We start from the raw sequence: 19,232 nt of genomic DNA on the forward strand, positions 1-19,232 counted from the left end.
GTAGGTTCTCACCAATCTGTTACAGGTGATCTGATAACAATTTTCTCTAGTACTAAAAGAAAAACCAACGCGGTCTAAAAATAATAATGTCATAGAGGAAAAATAAATATAAAAAAACTCATCTCCACTTTAATAGGGGCAGAATGAGGGTCTATGAAGTTTCTCAAGTAAAATATCAGACTTTTGTAATTTTTCCTAAATTTGGTTTTCGTCGAGTTCGTGAGTTGTGAAGATTTATTCCATTCCCAAATCTTGGTACCATTTATTCAAGTAAAATATCAGATTTACAATATTGATGTTTGCTTTCTGGTAAATTTTGTCAACTTCCAGCTCATTCTCTGCTTGAGAATCTATTTTCTGCTGATCAGATTTGTTTATGTTGTTTTCGTTTAATCTTATTAGTTTTTCATCTTTTTTCTGTTGAAAAGCAAATTAGCTTTCGTTCCTCTTTTTTTTGCTTCCCCTCTTCCACACATTTGATCAATCATCAGTGTGTTTTTTCATCCCATTTGTTGTTTCAGACAAGCTTGATTGTTGAGGGAGATTAAGCTTTTTTCATCAATCGTCACATGAACAGAGTGATCTTATTTTACCAAACCCAATTCACCTTATACTCCCTCCTTATTTTGAAAGACCAGTTGTTGTTACCTCATCCACGCGGCGAATAGATTGATACTCCCTCTTTCAAGCTCTTGGTTTGCATTGCACAACTCTTAATAAAAATAGGTTGAAGAATAGAGAGTAAATTGTTTTCTATTCTTCAACTGGTCACAAGTCATTCATCACAAACATACTAAATTAGTGCATTAAAACTAGAAACTCATATTATTAGTACCAACAATGATTTTACTACACAACTGAAGAACATATGTACAATTACTTACAACAATGATTTCTCAAGTAACGACGGAATCTTAAGAGCTTCTGGATCGACAGGCTAATGTATGCATCCATAACTTCGAAGTATTTATCCCTCCAATTCTTGTTGATAAGAAGAAAGCCGATGAATCCCCAAAATCCCAAAACATATGAGATTGCCACGAATGAGTAGAAAATCAAGGGATTATCGAGAATACTTGAGCTATGTACCTTGCCTTCAAGGGGTTGTGAAGGGATGTTCAATGAGCAATTTCTTTGTAGCGGTGGTCCGCATAGAGCTGGATTTCCTTCATAACTAGCCACACCAAATGTTGAAAACTGCTTCTCAAAAGGGATACTACCTGAGAGGTTATTGTAGGCGACCAAGAAAACACTGAGTGAATTGAGTTGAGTTAATTCGTAAGGGATTTGGCCAACCAACTTATTATGAGAGAGATCCAAACTCTCCAAGTTTTCTAAGTTTTGAAATGATTGTGGAATAGGTCCCATTAGTAGGTTGTTAGATAAGTTCAAAGAGATAAGCACTCTCAAGTCCCCTAATTGAGAAGGAATATCACCAACCAATTGATTCATGGAAAAATCGATTCCAGTCAGCAAGGAAAAAGGAAGGCCCTCATAGGAGTAAGTTACGCCCTTTGTGGTGAAAGAAGTTGAATACCTAAGCTGTAACACACCTAATACATACGAGGCACTTTGGAGTGGAGATTCTATCTTCCAAGAAGTAATGTTGTTGAGACAAGACGGTATGTTACCGGATAGAGAATTATTGGAGAGATTCAATATATGGAGGTTACTTAGCTGACACAAATGTATTGGAATGTGTGCTTGAAAGAAATTATCCCCTAAAAGAAGTAATATCAAATTTGAGAGGGAGAATAACCAACTTGGAATAGGGCCAGATAGGTTATTATTTCGTACATCTAGAAACATCAAGTAGGGGCTATTCAACAAGCTAGTTGGGATTGTTCCTGCAAAGTTATTGTGGTCAGCAAGTAAACATTGCAACTGTGTCAAGTTAGCATCTATTGGGAGAAGCTCTCCTTCTAATCTATTGCTTGATATGTCTAAGTAACTTAGTGAAGAACAGTTTTTGGTTAGTGAATGTGGCATTTCTCCTGAAAGCTGGTTGTAAGATAGGTCAAGTGTTTCCAAGTCTGTGATTTCACCCATGGACAAAGGTATCCTACCATTCAAAGCATTCGTGGACAGGTTAAAGTATGCCAAATATGGAAGAAGGGTGCCGATGTTTGTAGGAAGTGACCCACTTAGATTGTTTTCAGAGATATCTAGAAAAGAAACAATAGAACTGGTGTTGTGGGGAGACTGAGGAATAGAGCCTTCGAACTGATTACCCCTCAGCGACAAGACTCGAAGTGATGTAGTATTGTACAATAGCCAAGATGGGAAGGCCCCTTTAAGGGAGTTCAAATCCAATTGTAAACTGTATAAACGATGCTGATTTGAAATGAAGGTAGGGACGCTTGAAGTGCTACGTTGATTTAGATTGCAATTTTCAAGGAGCAACCACAAGAGTTGAAAAGTAGGAACCCAACGTGGGTATTCTGTTTCAACCTCTAGCTGGACATTGTTTGAAAGGTCAACATATGAAAGCTTTGAGAGGTTGGCAAATATGGAAAATGAGAACAAACCCATGAACTGATTGTTTGAAAGATAAATAGTCTCTATCATTGCTAGATTGTTGAAAATGAATGAAGGAATCTCTCCTGAAATGTTATTGTATGAGAGATCAAGAGATTGCAGGTAATGCATATCTGCTAAACATGGATGAATATTGCCTTCGATTGAGTTCATCTTGAGATTCAAGGTAACCAAGTTACTTAGTTTGCAAAGCCCTGCAAGAAAAAGGCATAAATGGATCATCAAAAAAGATAGAAAGTCTAACATGGCAAATACCTTTATGAAACATGGGGACCTAATTTTTTAGAATAAGGGTAGGTAATGCTCGTTTCAAAAATAAAATCTTTCTTTTGTTTTCTATGTTTTTTTTTTAAAATTTATTCGTAAAAACGTAAACAGCCAATTTTGGGGAAATGATATTCCCACACCCTTGATTTAATACTGGCACTAGATTAGCTTTTAAAGATTGTTACATTCCTAAAACGGTCTCAACAACTAATTTAAAGTGTAAAGTGTGTAGTGCTATTATAGAAAGAACGGAGTGGGAATATCATTTCCCATGACCACAGTTAAATTTCTAGTTTATTCACAAAACATCCAAGTATATGCTCTTGAAGTTTCCCAAATGACCTTGGCTTGTCATATGTTGGAAACAAGCAAATTTGAAAAAAATACAGAAGCCTACCAAATAATTATCTTATCATAGTGATAGAAATGAAAGTGAGGGAAAAACAACTACTTCATCCATCACCACTTCGGGCGAGAAATACTATTACTATGTACCTGCTGAGATGCCAAATGGGTTTCTAAAATTATTCTCTGATAAATCCAGTAGTTCCAAGGAGGAAAGGTTGTGCAGACATGATGGAAGATTTTGATCGTCAAGATAGTTTTGGCCAAGATCCAGTTCCTGGAGTCTATTCAAGCTACATAAACCTACAAGAAAATGATCAAGACATAAAGCCTCATGGCATAATTCAATTACATTACCAAACAACAAATTACTTTCAATGCAAGGGAAAAAACTCAAATTGTATATGAAAAATGCTTAAAAAAAAGTCACCCTTAGGTATTTTTTCCTAATGATCACTTTCTAAGCCCGCTTGTGCCATGTAGATGTAACTAATTCCGTCGGCCCAAAATTTGGCCCTGTTGCTGTTTTCCCAACCATGATCTGATGATCCTAACCCTTGATTTATTAATGTCCAACTAACAGAAGCTAAAGCTTTGATGGTTACAGGCCTTAATTTGACAGATGAGATGCCCATTAGTCGTGGGACTAGGACCATATGCATTGCCTCATGATGGTTTACAAGATCGACGGTCTTGATTACACACCCTTGATCGTAGCCTACAAGATCAACAGTCTTGATTCCACACCCTTGATCATCGTCTACAAGATCAACAGTCTTGAGTCTTGACTATGCGGTCTTGACTATACACCCTTGATCATATGTGGGACATGATATTGACCCAAGGCTTTATCCTAATCGTGCCTCTAGAAATCACAGAATTAGTGCTGTAAACATGTGCAGTTATAACTTTAGACACCAAAAAATGATGGGGAATGCTAAATTGAAGGGTTCACTTGCAAAAAAAAACCTGTCGCAAGTGCTTCCCATTGGATCCATGTTACTCGACCACATTTATCATTCTTTTATCTTTGTTTGCATTTTTCAGTGCCATTATAGATACGGGGGTGGGTTGCCCTTGTGGTTGGTTTTTTACAATGGCGCCCTTCAATTTAGCAATTGGCAAAGATGATATACCTACAAGACATATCACCCGACTCGTTTTATTGGTTTGTCTCTGTCATGTGTGTGAGAGAAGGTGTGTATTTGAGAGATCCAAAAATGATTTAATAATGGGTGCATTAGTGCATGTTTAATGCTTGGAGCGCCTTCTCTTCGTTCTGAGAATTTAGCTTAGATTCATGCCAGTAGCGGCTTGAGGGTCCGAAAAATGAGAAATGGGCAGAATGGGCCGAATTTGAGGAAAACCATCTCTGACTTTTATGTAGTGTATGCGGGGGTGTAATCAGGGTGCCACCCTTGATATATCATACAACGAAAGCTTATTTTACAAGTTGCAATCATTGGATCAAATATCAAGAACACAACGCGCGAACACCATATAATTTGTGTATAGGACAATATTGTAGTGGATGTAATGAATTCTTCAATTGCAAGGATTAAAGCATTGCATTATATATTTTGTGAGAAATTTCTAAATAGGAAAATCTACTCTTTCATTTCTTACACCGCTTCACCAAGTATTAAAGTAGAAAATGAAATCACAAAACAGATAATACCAGGTAAGTTTCCTTTCAGATTATTCCCATACAAGAATAATTCTTCCAATGGAGAGGAACTGCTTAGTAGGCATGGTGGAATTGCTCCATCATCAAGATTGTTGTAGTCAAGATCCAAACTTCGTAGTTTTGTCAAACCACATAAACCTGCAAGAAATGAGCAAATCATATACTTATATAGAGAAATTTCATATCAACGACTCTATAGAAGCTGAGTTTCGTGATTGACCATTTTCATTCGGCAGATTGAGAGTAGTTTGGACTTTGGAAGTAGAAAGCGATTTCTCTAACACAATTTTGTGGGCCAAAGGAATTTGTGATGGGCCGTGGAGACTAGCCAATCTCGTAAATGAGATTAAAGATCTAAGTATGTACAGTACTCTCTTTTTCTCTCATTCCTAGAATGTTAACGATTAGGCTGATCGTCTAGCCAAATTAGGAAGCATCTAGTGCCTCATTTTATATGGGGGAATCATTACTGATTGAAGTGAACTTGCAATCATTTCTTTTCTTTTCTTTTTTTGAAAAGTACTTGTAATCATTTCTATATTTATTAATAAAATTGGTATCTCTTTTCAAAATATATACTTAAATAGAGAAAATTTGCTTTTTACAAATGAAAACACACTTGGAGGCAGAGTCAATACCCTGCAAGGAATTGCTGCTTTCGTTTAGCCGATTCAGCCCAAGTTTCAATATCTCTAAATTATTCATTTGAGTAAACCCTGCAAAAAAGAAGAGACGATGAGAGACGGACTTGGAGACAATTCTAGATTTCATACTCATGAAAAGTTAACTAAATCATATACTAAAGCTTAATCCATTTTTCGTTGTTCTTAAGTTCTTTTTTTCTCTTAAGCCCTATTTGGATTTATGGGATTTTCTGAAAAATGTTATGAAAGGAAAGACATTTCTAAAATTTCCTAGTTTTTTGCACACAAAAAAGATAATTTGAAACAATCCTATTTAATTCTTACTTAGAGGGACCTTCAATTTATAATAAGATCCCTCTAAATTGTGAAAAGAATCCATCATAATTGTTTTCTTGCAATCCAAAGAGGGCCTTAAAGAATTCAACACAAATTTTTTTATTTTTTTTTGGTTTCATCCAATTTGGATCTTTGTTGAGCCAAAAAAATGACCTGATTTGGTGAACCTCCATGAATAAATTACAATTACTATAGAAAAGAGATAGAGGGTATTTACGTAAGGGGAGGAATGATAATGTAGAACTAGAGAAAACTAATATTACCTTCTGGCATAACCCATCCACCGATCTGATTCCACGCCAAATTTAGCAACTCCAATTCCTCGAATTGGGCGAACAGGGTAACATTAGGATACCATGCTTCTAGCGATTCACCTCTTGCAAAGGAAATATCGATTTTAGTCACGTGAGATGAAGAAGCACATAATATACCTTTCCATTGGCAACAATCATCTCCAATCCAATCTTCCGTGACCAAATAAGAACCAGTATTTGCATAATTGATGGCATCTTTTAATTGTAAGAGAGCTTTTCTCTCTTGGTCCAAACAGGCTTGGCATGCACAACAAACACTCACAATCAGCACCAACACCCCAATACTATATGCAAACAAACTGCTCATGATTTTACCACCTTTATGTCCAAACTCCAACTAGAAGAAGATCAACTGTATCCAGACTCCAAAGTAGAAGCTCAACTCATAAAAAGAAAAAACACAACTTTAGTTTGCCATCCAAACCAAAGTACCTCTTTCCTAAGATACCAGACCTCTAAAGTCTTTAAAGTGAATCACCACAACTAATCCAACGCCATCAAAACGTCAAAAGAAATACAATGGAGGGTGAAGAAAGTGACTGGTCATCACCCTTTCCCTATTTTCTAATATTCATTCAACACCAGTCAAAATTGTCGGCAGGGGATCATGAGGAAACTACAATAGTCAAAAGAATCGTCCATACACTCTCCACGGCCACCTCAATCACTTAACATCTTAGGCTGAGGATCCCACAAATAAGCATATTGGAAAAGAAAGGAAAAGAAATATAATTTCCCAGATATATTCCAAAAGGGGACCCACCATTTAAATGAAAGGTCATCTCTATTTCAAATTATCCATCTACGGTGTGTTATGCACTTCAGACGACCGTTCAATCACTACTCTCACTGAGTTTCCCACCTTACATTCATGGGTGGTAGTCCCACTAATTAGTGTTTGTGTATCCCCCATTTTGTTTTAGAATATTTAAAGGGAGATCTTATATGGTTTTTGTGCGTGAAGTCCTGTATTTGTTAAGTACTGTGGGAGGCACTTCATTGGATGATCCAAACAGTTCATTTGTTGGCCACAACGTAAATAGGCTCTACCCCGAAAGACCCTTACATAAGGGTTAAAATTTTGAATAAATGGCATCATCACAAAAGCCATCACCGCTGGCCATGTGAGACCAACATCGACTGGATAAATAGGAATTTACCTGTATAAGGTTTTAAATAACCACAGGGCTTGCCATGGGCATGTCCACCCAAGGTTTCCCATTATAGATAGTTTATTTATAGCAACATAAAAATTTACTTTTTTAAAATATTTAATTCTATAACCATTCAAAAAAAAAAAAAATAAAAAAAATTAATTCTATAAAGAAAGTCATAAGGTTTTAAATAACTTTGGGGTTCATCCGTGGTCGCCCCAACCAAAATTTCACATTACATATACTATAAAAAAGCAAATTATTTCAAATTGGATGATTCTACTCTACAGCTCATTCATGGACATTTAAGGTCAAATCAATAAAAATAATTAAAAAAAAAGGGTCAAGTCAATGCAACTACCTTTTATTGCAAGCTACAAGATAGAGAAACTCATTTAGATAAAACAAAAGTGTAGGTACCTAATACAATAGACCCTCTAATCTTTTATATGGGCTGTGGTTGTAAAATCGTATAAAAATAATAGAGAACTTATGGTATCTTCCAGATATTAACTAGCAAAACTAGAGTTTTTAATAAAATGTCAAAGGAAGAAGGATATTATAAAGGTTTTCACCAATTGTTGCAGTTGCTCTGATATCAATTTTCCCTAGCCCTTAAAGAAAACCAACCCAGTCAAAAATAAAAACGTCATTGAGGGGGGGGATCTCATCTCCACTTTCAACTCTCAGCACCTTTTCACTAGCATCTCTCTCATGATTACGCTAAATTTCTTGAAATTTATCGTCTCTGGGTTTTTGCCAAGGGTTATGTGATCTTCTAGGGGTTTTTTTGTGACTTCTGTTTCCTTTTCCTATCCTTCCCAATTTAGAATATTTTTGTGCAAGTCAAAAGATCCCTATCGAGAAGTTGCACCTTGTGATCATAAAGCTGGCAGAGGACCCTAATCTAGATAGTTCCCTCTTCAACAAGCTTCAATCCCTTCAATGGGACACAAGGGCTGAACAAGATCTTAAAAAGGTGCAAACAGACAGTTATTTTTCAGTAAAGGTTTGAGTGCCTCTTCCACCCAGACTCATTGAAAAAAGGTGCACTACAGTTATTCTGGAACACCTCTATTTTTTTATATGACTTTTAATATCAAGTATAAAGGAACAAAGATAATAAATATCAGCATTGGAAACAAATTAGTGCAAAATCTCAGTGATAAAAACAGTAGAGTATAAAGTTAAACGTATAAAATATTAGAGGGTCAACTGTATGAGGGAAAAGCAGGTACCCAACCACTGTAACGGTTGGACCCTAAGCTAATAAGTGGCAGGGAAAGGGAGCAGGTAAGCAAACTATTCAGAAGTGACAACATGTTCGGACCAAAACATCAAAGGAGATATTGATCTCCATGACATTGTAGTCTGCTCTCTCCTTTACCTTCCATTTGAATGTGAGAAGCTGAGGAACAAATAGAAAAAATAACAACTAACTAAAACATTGAAGGAATAAAGAAGTTGACGTTCTTAAATATGAGCATTAAATTCTGCAAGTCAATACCAACGGCAACCTAGCAATCCTTGTTGAGAAAATTCCTGGCCACCAAAGCAGGAGCCCTAGATCGCATTGGTTTATGCCCCCATAGATAAGCAATGGAAAGTAGGAAGAGAGCAAGGATACAGAGCTATTGCGTAGCAAGTAATCATAGACAACCATTGACCCAGCACGAAAAGAATAAGGTGAAACCTTGTTGCTTGGCATGACTAAGGTGCCTATTACAAAGTGAACCCAACCACTCAATGAACTCATTGCGATGGTTACTGCCTTCAAGCAGGGCATCAATATCATGACAAGAATGTTATAAAAATTGATGTGCAAATCTGTAATTTATGATGAGATAATACCTTATACGAAATTAATCTGGTAACTCCAAAAGCAGATTTCAACAGTAACAATTTTCTGCAATAATAAACTGTAAAGGAAGAACAAATCGTTAGATCACTTATCGAGTTGAGGCACGAAGAATCTTCGCTGTCCTTAAGGCAAATCTCGCCCCCACTATGACGAATCAACGGTGCAGATGGGCGTGATGGCGTATGCCTCCAGGATACAACAACTCTCGCTCCAGGGGTGTGCACTCACGCAGCCCGGATGCCTAACAACTTGCTTATATGTGCCAAAAGCCTTGATCAGAAAGATTGGGGAAAACCAGAAGGAAAACCAGAGAGAAGATAGCAGAAGAAGAAATCGTTCTGTGTCTTTCTATCTCTGTAAAACCGTTTTTATAGAAAAATAAGAGACACGTTGGGATGAAACGTCGCACTCTTTTAGTGCGTGAGAGACGTTTCCCAAACGGTCACAAAACCAAGATTTAAGGAATCTCAAACGGTAAAAAGTATTAAATAATGATTAAAGAAAAAGAAAAGAAATAAAAGAAAATAAAAAGGCTTTGGGCCCACGCGCGCGGCCGGCCGAGCCGAGCCGGGCCGGGCGGCGCGCGTGTGTGGTAATACCAAAAGCCCACCGGACCCAAGTGGGTGATCCGTGCGCGTAGGATTCTCATGACCTCTTTCTCATTCACAAGACTAAGAGAGTGAAAGTATATATATGGCCACTCTCACCCTCTCACACTTTCCATCTAGGACTAAAGTTTTCTCATGGCTTTAGTCCTTTTGGAGGGAAGCTCTAACTTTGAGTGAGAAGCCCTAAAGCAAAAAGCAAACCAATGTAAAAGACTAAAAGCACCCCTTTGTAAGATTGAATTACAAAAAGACTTTTGAATAAAAAGTCAACAATCCCCCACTAATTCAAAATTACAAGAAATAAATCATAAATGTAAATAGATTTGATCAAGGCAAGATGTGTTATGCATCAGTAGAGGTGTCTTTTGGACTTGAACCTTTACTTAGTGCAGGTATATCGAGTTTATCAAGTACTTGGTGAATATACGTCTTGAACCAAGCACTTTTAGTAATAAACTGAAACAACATACCACACACACAACACAGAAGGCATAAGCAAGTTCATACGGTGTTGCACTTTTCGGCCATGTGCTATATCCTGATTTCATGAGAGCTCTAGAGAATTTAGCCCAATTCTCATAGGAAGCGGCCACACTTCCACACTCATATAGGTGTATCTATCAGGAGTGCCCTGTAACTACGCACCCCACTGACAATCAGCATGACAGCTAGTCAGCTATAGATAACATTAAGAGTCCTACAACTCATCCTCTTACCGTTACAGGTTGCACCCACACCATAGGGATAGGCTTAGTGAACTTAATTCACATACAACTTGGTGCAATACAGATCACTCAAATAACTTGTTTTTCCCATTGAACCTACTTCTTGGGATCTCCAGTCAGATAGGTTGGGTTCCTGTTATAGGTGATCTAAACAGTGGGCTTCAGCCCCATCCCCCTCGATGTGCTTATGACTAAATTTTTATTTAGTCCTTTTGTAAGACAATCTGATATATTATCAATTGATCTTACAAAATCTATGGTTATCACTCCATTCTTCAACAACTGTCTTATGGAGTTATGCCTCCGACGAATGTGTCGTGATTTTCCATTATATACATTATTACCTGCTCTTCCAATAGCAGCTTGACAATCACAGTGGATTGTAATACCTGGTACTGGCTTATTCCAAAGAGGAATATCAGACAGAAGGTTTCTAAGCCATTCGGCTTCCTCACTTGCTTTCTCTAAAGCAATAAACTCAGACTCCATAGTGGATCTGGCTATACAAGTTTGCTTGGTAGACTTCCAAGAAACCGCTGCACTTCCTAGAGTGAAGACATATCCACTCCTAGATTTGGTCTCAAATCCAGATACCCAATTGGCATCGCTATACCCCTCTAGTACAACAGGATATTTAGAAAAATGCAAACCATAGTTTATGGTTCCTTTAAGATATTTCAATACTCTAATTAGTGCTTCCCAGTGATCACTATCAGGATTACTGGTATAGCTACTGAGTCTACCCACTGCATAGGCTATGTCTGGCCTAGTGCAGTTCATCAAATACATTAGACTCCCTATAACTCTAGAGTATTCAAGTGGATCTACTCCACTCCCTTTATTCTTACATAATCTTATACTAGAATCATATGGGGTAGCCACAGGTTTACAATCAAATTGATTAAACCTCCTTAATATTTTTTCTACATAATGAGACTGAGTTAAAATTATTTCTTCTGGGTTTCTATTTATTTTGATACCCAGGATTACATCTGCCTTTCCCAGATCTTTCATATCAAAATTATTTGATAAAAACTTCTTAGTGTCTTTAATTACACTTATGTCTGTTCCGATGATCAACATATCATCTACATACAGACAAACAATAACACCACTATCCCCACTAAATTTGCTATAAACACATTTATCTGATTCATTTATTATGAATCCATTTGATAGCATCACACTATCAAACTTCTCATGCCATTGCTTTGGTGCTTGTTTTAAACCATATAGAGATTTTATAAGTTTGCATACCTTTTGCTCTTGGCCTTGGATTACAAAGCCTTCAGGTTGATCCATATAAATCTCTTCATCTAATTCACCATTCAGAAAGGCTGTTTTGACATCCATTTGATGGATTTCAAGGTTATAGATTGCAGCTATGGCAATAAGGATTCTAATAGTGGTTATCCTGGTTACAGGTGAGTAAGTGTCAAAAAAGTCCATTCCTTCCTTTTGCTTAAACCCTTTAGCTACTAGTCTAGCTTTGAACTTATCTATAGTTCCATCAGTTTTTAATTTCTTTCTAAAGATCCACTTGCAACCAATAGGTTTACAACCAGGAGGCAGATCTGTCAAGATCCATGTCCCATTACTCAAAATAGAGTCTATTTCACTCTTGACAGCTTCTTTCCAGAATGAAGAATCTGGAAGTGACATTGCCTCTTTATATGTCTTTGGATCTCCTTCTAGAAGATAGGCAATGAACTCTGGACCAAAGTTTTTCTCTACTCTTGCCCTTTTACTTCTTCTAGGCTCTACAGATTCCTCAGACACTTGATGCTCTTTTTCTATAGATTCATTGGGTCTTTTTAGTGTGTTCTCACTTAGACTAGTTTTATAAGGGAATATGGTTTCAAAGAATTCAGCATCTCTGGATTCAATTATGGTGTTAGGATGCATATCAACATGATCTGATCTATAGATTAAGAACCTATATGCACTACTGTTTTGTGCATATCCAATGAATGCACAATCAACAGTCTTAGGACCTAACTTAGAACTTTTAGGATCTGGAATCCTAACTTTAGCTAAGCACCCCCACACTTTAAGGTATTTAAAATGCGGTTTTCTATTCTTCCATAACTCGTAAGGAGTTTTGTCAGAATCTTTAAATGGAATTTTGTTTAGAATATAACAAGCAGAGAGAAGAGCCTCTCCCCATAGGTTCTGAGGTAAACCTGAACTCCCTAACATAGAGTTTACCATGTTCATTAAAGTTCTGTTTTTACGTTCAGCAACTCCATTTTGTTGTGGAGAGTAAGGTGCAGTTACTTGATGAATTATGCCATGAGATTCACAAAAAGCACTAAAATCATTAGAGGTGTACTCACCTCCTCTATCAGATCTTAGGATTTTGATCTTCTTTTCTAACTGATTCTCTACTTCAGATTTGAATGAAATGAATTTATCAAATGATTCATCTTTATATCTAATAAGATAAACAGTACAAAATCTAGAGAAATCATCTATAAATGTAATAAAATACCTTTTTCCTCCTCTAGTTAAAACATTGTTTAAGTCACATACATCACTATGAATTAAACTAAGAAGTTCTGATTTTCTTTCTTCTACTCTATGAAAAGGCTTCTTAGAGTACTTTGATTGCACACAAATTTCGCATTTATCTACTATTAGATTACTTTTAGGAATTAGACCTATGGTCATCATTTTCTTTAAAGATGCATAGTTAACATGACCTAGCCTACCATGCCATAAACAAGAAGAATCAATAATATAAGCAGAAGAAGAAGATGCTTTATTCATAATGTTCTCAGATACATTCAGTTTGAATAAACCCTCACTGGAATAACCCTTCCCCACAAATTCACCATTCTTAGTAATGACAAATTTATCAGCCTCGAAAACTAGTTTAAAACCTTTCTTGATCAGAAGTGACCCAGACACCAGATTCTTTCTTATATCTGGTACGTGAAGGACATCACAGAGCTTCAGAACTTTTCCAGATGTAAGCTTCAATAGGACTGTTCCTTTACCCGCCACAGCAGATGATGACGAGTTTCCCATGAAAAGCTGCTCTCCATCCCCTACAAGCTCGTAGGAAGAAAATACACTTCTGTCACTACAGATGTGTCTGGTGGCACCAGTGTCCACCCACCAGTCCTTCACGTTGCTAACCAGGTTCACTTCAGATACTACAGCCGACAGATATTGATCTTCAGCCATATTTGCCTGAGGCGCATTATTTCCTTGAGGGTTTTTCTTCTTGTCGTTTTTGCGACAGTTTTTAGCATAGTGACCTGCTTTCCCACACACAAAGCAGTTACCTTTCTTTTTCTTGAAGTCCTTATTATTTTTCTTGAAATTTCCTTTTCCAGATCCAGACCCAGGTTTAGAATAGATTTTCTTTCCAGATGAAGATTCAGTGAGATTTGCCTTAGAGTTAAACTCATAGGCCTTTGATTTCTGTTTTCTGAAACGGTTTTCCTCTTCAGTTCGAAGATATACAAATAGATCTTGAAGAGAAAAATCGTTTCTGTCATGCAGAAGGGTGTCTTGGAATTTCTCCCATGAAGGTGGTAATTTTTCAATGATTGCACCAATTTGGAGCTGTTCTTCTATTTTAATACCTCTAGAAAGAATATCAGAAACAATCAACTGGATCTCATTTACTTGATCCATAATAGATTTTCCATCTATCATCTGATATCGGAAATATTTTCCAATAAGATGTTTCTTAGAACCCGCGGCTTCAACCAGGTATTTCTGCTCTAGAGTTTCCCACAACTCTTTGGCAGACTCAATTCTGAAAAATACATCGAACAACTGATTACTGAGACAACTCAGTATATGGCCTTTACAGAGATAATTGTCTCTTTTCCTTTTCTCAGAGAGATGGGTTCTTGCAGGTTCTTCCTCATCAGGTGATGGTTCAGGAGCATTCAAGATATAATCTAGGTTCAGAAAGGTCAGAAAGAATCGCATCTTTTCTTGCCATCTACCGAAATCCGATCCATCAAATTTTTCTGGTCTTTCGGTTTGGGAAGTCATGATGATTAATTTCCAATAATCGGAATCCCAAATTACAGATCACAGATCGTAAAGATTTGCCTTAAGAATGTTATAAAAATTGATGTGCAAATCTGTAATTTATGATGAGATAATACCTTATACGAAATTAATCTGGTAACTCCAAAAGCAGATTTCAACAGTAACAATTTTCTGCAATAATAAACTGTAAAGGAAGAACAAATCGTTAGATCACTTATCGAGTTGAGGCACGAAGAATCTTCGCTGTCCTTAAGGCAAATCTCGCCCCCACTATGACGAATCAACGGTGCAGATGGGCGTGATGGCGTATGCCTCCAGGATACAACAACTCTCGCTCCAGGGGTGTGCACTCACGCAGCCCGGATGCCTAACAACTTGCTTATATGTGCCAAAAGCCTTGATCAGAAAGATTGGGGAAAACCAGAAGGAAAACCAGAGAGAAGATAGCAGAAGAAGAAATCGTTCTGTGTCTTTCTATCTCTGTAAAACCGTTTTTATAGAAAAATAAGAGACACGTTGGGATGAAACGTCGCACTCTTTTAGTGCGTGAGAGACGTTTCCCAAACGGTCACAAAACCAAGATTTAAGGAATCTCAAACGGTAAAAAGTATTAAATAATGATTAAAGAAAAAGAAAAGAAATAAAAGAAAATAAAAAGGCTTTGGGCCCACGCGCGCGGCCGGCCGAGCCGAGCCGGGCCGGGCGGCGCGCGTGTGTGGTAATACCAAAAGCCCACCGGACCCAAGTGGGTGATCCGTGCGCGTAGGATTCTCATGACCTCTTTCTCATTCACAAGACTAAGAGAGTGAAAGTATATATATGGCCACTCTCACCCTCTCACACTTTCCATCTAGGACTAAAGTTTTCTCATGGCTTTAGTCCTTTTGGAGGGAAGCTCTAACTTTGAGTGAGAAGCCCTAAAGCAAAAAGCAAACCAATGTAAAAGACTAAAAGCACCCCTTTGTAAGATTGAATTACAAAAAGACTTTTGAATAAAAAGTCAACAAAGAACACCACCCACCAGACCTAAGTTGCTAATAATGATTATTTAGTTACTCCTCGAAGGATAGTTTTTGGGACACCCGCCAAAAATGCCATAAGTTCAGTTAATGAAGCAAGCATGCACATTGTAGGGAGTAGGGACTACAACTAAATTTATATTGTGGAAGCCTCCCGCAAAAATACACAGCAAGCATATACGATATATTCTATTTACTACACAAACGATACATTACAGAGTAGATTATTTTCTCTAAAATGGTCAGGTATTAAGCAGAGAGTTGCCCTGGTTGATACCAGTTGTTTGAGGGCTCACATTTTTGTTATCAATTTCGCTTTGCTTTCAAACAGGTAAACCAAGGCAATTCATCACACAAGAAAAGATTACTTTCACCAACCAAATGAGAGAGAGAGAGGGGCCAAACACTCATGCAAGGATCCATATTAAAAAAATTAGAGAAAGAATTGTGTTGCGTGTGCCCACTCATGCAAATGCACGCACATATTTATCTCTTCGTATATTGGATCATACTAAAATGGTATATAATGCAATTCAAAGTCAAGTTCAGTCTTACCTTCTCAATATTTTCTCTGGTGGCAATAGTTGATTCAATACCCTATCCGCGACACTACCAGCATCATCTCCAACACAACTTCCACGCTGAAAAAAGAACCATGATAATTCTTAATTAAAATTTACAATTAGTAAGGCAGGTGAGAAGTAACTGGAGATAAACTAAACAGACTTAAGATTTGTCAATAAACTCTAACAGACTTGTTTGTCTATTGCCCAATAATGTGAAAAAAAAAAAAAACAACAACATTGCTATTGTAAACAAGTGGAGAGCATTGTAGATAAAATTAATTACCTGGGTTGCAATTGAATCAGGTTCATCAAAGAAAAGCACACATGGAGTTGATTGGCAGGCCTTGTAAAATGTCTCCAATAAATTAGTCTCGTTTTCTCCAAACCACATTGTTAGCTAATCAGGTCCTTTGACACTTATGAAATTAGCCTAACACTCATTTGCAATATCCTTTGCAAGGAGGGTCTTACCACACCCAGGAGGCCAATAGAAAAGAACGAAAAATGCAAATTAGGGTTCAAATTAGGGTTCTAGCTTCTTCTTTTTTCCCAACAAAAAAATAATAGTGAAGACTGTTAATGCGAGAAAGCTGGTGTTACAGTTCCCATTTTCTCAATCCACACGAATCTCTAATCTGTGTAAAATTATGTATAATTCAAGAACCCTAACCCTAAATCAAGGGAAAAAACAGGCAAACAAAACACATATTCTAAGATTAGCAGATTCAAAAGACAGGAGACAACTACTAGGGTATAATTTCATAAAAGATAGAGAGAACGAAGCGATCGAACGAACGAGAAGCAACGAACCTTCTAAAACCCTAGCTATGCCAGAAAGTTTAATGGAAAATTTACAACGGACTAGGGTTTTCAATGGCAGTCCGATGGATCGCAAGGATCCGAATGATAGGGTCCCGAAATGTGTCCATGGATCCTAGTAGTGTTTCAACTGTTCGTTTAAGTTCGGATTCGGATGGCCCATCGGATCTTCTGGGTCCATTTGACACCCACTACTCCGAACTCCCCTCAAAAAAAGGAGGCTGCCAATGTGTGAAATACCCTTTATTTTTTTGCTCATTTATGTCTATCCATGAGAGGTAATTTTGTGACCATAAAAAACCTCAAAACGAGAAATATTTCAAGGGATTTGCTAGGTAATTTTGCAAAAAGCCACTTCTCGGAGGACAGCCACGTAGGCTCACTTTTTACAGGGGTTTGTCTTATTCATGTAATTCACTTGAGGTGGTTGTTCTCTTCTGCAAAAGTCAGCCGCGAAATGACTTTCCTGAAAATTGCCTGGCAAATCTAATATTTTAATTTTAGACTTTTCATTTCAATGAAGATCCTCCGCTCTTGGGAGTTTATTTCCTTCTCTCTCTTAATCCTCAGCTCAAAATTTTCACAGATCTAGACACAAAATGATCGAAATATTTCCATTTCCTTTCAGGCTGAAAGGCCACAGAAACCAAAACCCAAAGGAAAAAATTATAATCATAACTACATTAGTGATATATTATATGAATTGCATATGAAATATATGCACCGTGTATACATATGAATTACATGTGAAATATAGTGTGTCCTAAATTATCATCCCTGTATGACAACACCTGTCACAAGGTGTTTATGCTATTAAATCATTACGAGTGATTCTTATGCAATGATTTTTAAGTGTATATTTGTGTTTATTACAACATTTCATAAAGTTTTAATGTCAAAGTCTACCATTTGCATATGTTTTTATACGTTTCCGTAATTTTACAATATTTCTGTTGAGAAAATCTGCAGGGCAAATCAATCCGATAACAAATTAAATGGAAAGTAAAATAAACATAAGCAAGCCATAAGATGAACACCAAGATTTTATGGGGTTCGGCCAAGCCTCTCCACAGGCGAGAAACACGATCTTCCACTATGAGAAAAACAATGTACAAGGATTACAATGGATTAAAACCAAAACCAAATCCAAACCCAAACCCGCAACCCTTTCCTTGCTTCTCAACCCAAGACCGTAGAAGAGAGTAATCCAAGAAAAACCCCAAGAAGAAACCCAAAAGAGGAGACCAAGAAAAACCCACTTTCTCCTTCCCTCTCTCTCTCTCTCTCCCTCTTGCTCTTTCTTGCTCTCTCTTTCCTCCTCTTGGCAGCCGACACACCAAGGAGAAACCCAAACTTGCCACACCTCTCTTCACACACGAGAAAGGAGATTTGCACTTCCCTTCTTTGGCTGTTTCCAAAAAACCAAAGAAAGAGTTTCATCTTTGTGCGTTTGCCTTCCCACCCAGTATCACTCGGTGGGTGGGAAATAAGGCAACTTTCTCAACTATTTCTGTAGAAATTGTTAACCAAAATATTTCCATTTCCACGGCTACCAATATTGAAACTGAAACCACAATTTATAGCCATAAGTAGGATCTAAGACGCTGTGGATAGTATGATTCGAAATGGATAGTGACCCAAACTCGGATTCGAAAAGTATTCCGAAAAGGATCTACTGATAAGGGAGGGATGAAAGGACCATGACCAAGACATAGGTTGATCTGATCCAAAAATGGTCTATTGACACCCCTAATGATGATTGTCGGTTTTTTAAATGCAAGTCAACAAATGAGAGGGAGAGAGGCCGATAGACTTTTTATACAGGATAAATATGCAGCCTCGTTACTATCATATGTAATGCAACTAAGGTGATCCGACAAAGGTTTCATATACATGTAACATGTAATTTCCGACGTTATTTACATATTGTTTTGTGTGTCAAAACTACGGCTGCAACTCGAGCCGGGTTTTACCCGACCCGCATCGACCCGACCCAAAAATAGCCCGAGTTGGGTTCAGGTTTCATGGGTTTCGGGTCGAGCCGGGTTCATTCAAAAGCCCGCATGAATCTCGGGTCGAGCCGGGTTTGAAGGGGCCCGACCCGACCCGACCCGAGTTACATAAGTTATAGTATGTACATTTTTTTCTATTGTTAGTTAAAAGTTAAAAGTGAAAACCTACGCACCCACTGTTATTGTATGTGACTGTAATTTTTGCTTCTATGAGTTGAGTTGATTCAAGTGTTTGATTCAGCATTGTTTGATTGTAATTACAACATTGTTTGATTCAAGTGTAATGTAAGTGTAATTAAATCATTGTTTGATTCAAGTGTAAT

The 19,232-nt window shown here is 37.4% G+C and overlaps 1 protein-coding gene across 3 annotated transcripts; it reads right to left on the reverse strand.

Annotated features, from left to right (window-relative positions):
• Positions 1 to 778: 778 nt before the first annotated feature.
• LOC143892669 (uncharacterized) lies at positions 779 to 17,108 on the reverse strand. Of its 3 annotated transcripts, XM_077397445.1 has the most exons (7): positions 16,362 to 17,108; positions 16,068 to 16,153; positions 6,081 to 6,193; positions 5,476 to 5,553; positions 4,829 to 4,975; positions 3,301 to 3,453; positions 779 to 2,732 (listed from the first exon to the last, which is right to left on the reverse strand). In XM_077397445.1, the coding sequence occupies exons 1-7, from the start codon at positions 16,467 to 16,469 to the stop codon at positions 877 to 879; spliced, it is 2,541 nt and encodes an 846-aa protein (XP_077253560.1). In that variant the 5' UTR covers positions 16,470 to 17,108; the 3' UTR covers positions 779 to 876. The 3 variants fall into 3 exon arrangements, with proteins under 3 accessions (XP_077253560.1, XP_077253561.1, XP_077253559.1); XM_077397446.1 differs by lacking the exon at positions 6,081 to 6,193 and having other exon boundaries at positions 16,362 to 16,414; XM_077397444.1 differs by lacking the exons at positions 16,068 to 16,153; positions 16,362 to 17,108 and having other exon boundaries at positions 6,081 to 6,587.
• Positions 17,109 to 19,232: the final 2,124 nt, after the last annotated feature.

The sequence above is a fragment of the Tasmannia lanceolata genome, unplaced genomic scaffold (genome assembly GCF_043159265.1).
Source record: "Tasmannia lanceolata isolate RefF3 unplaced genomic scaffold, GAP_Taslan_0.1 ptg000015l, whole genome shotgun sequence".
Classification (NCBI taxonomy): Eukaryota; Viridiplantae; Streptophyta; class Magnoliopsida; order Canellales; family Winteraceae; genus Tasmannia; species Tasmannia lanceolata.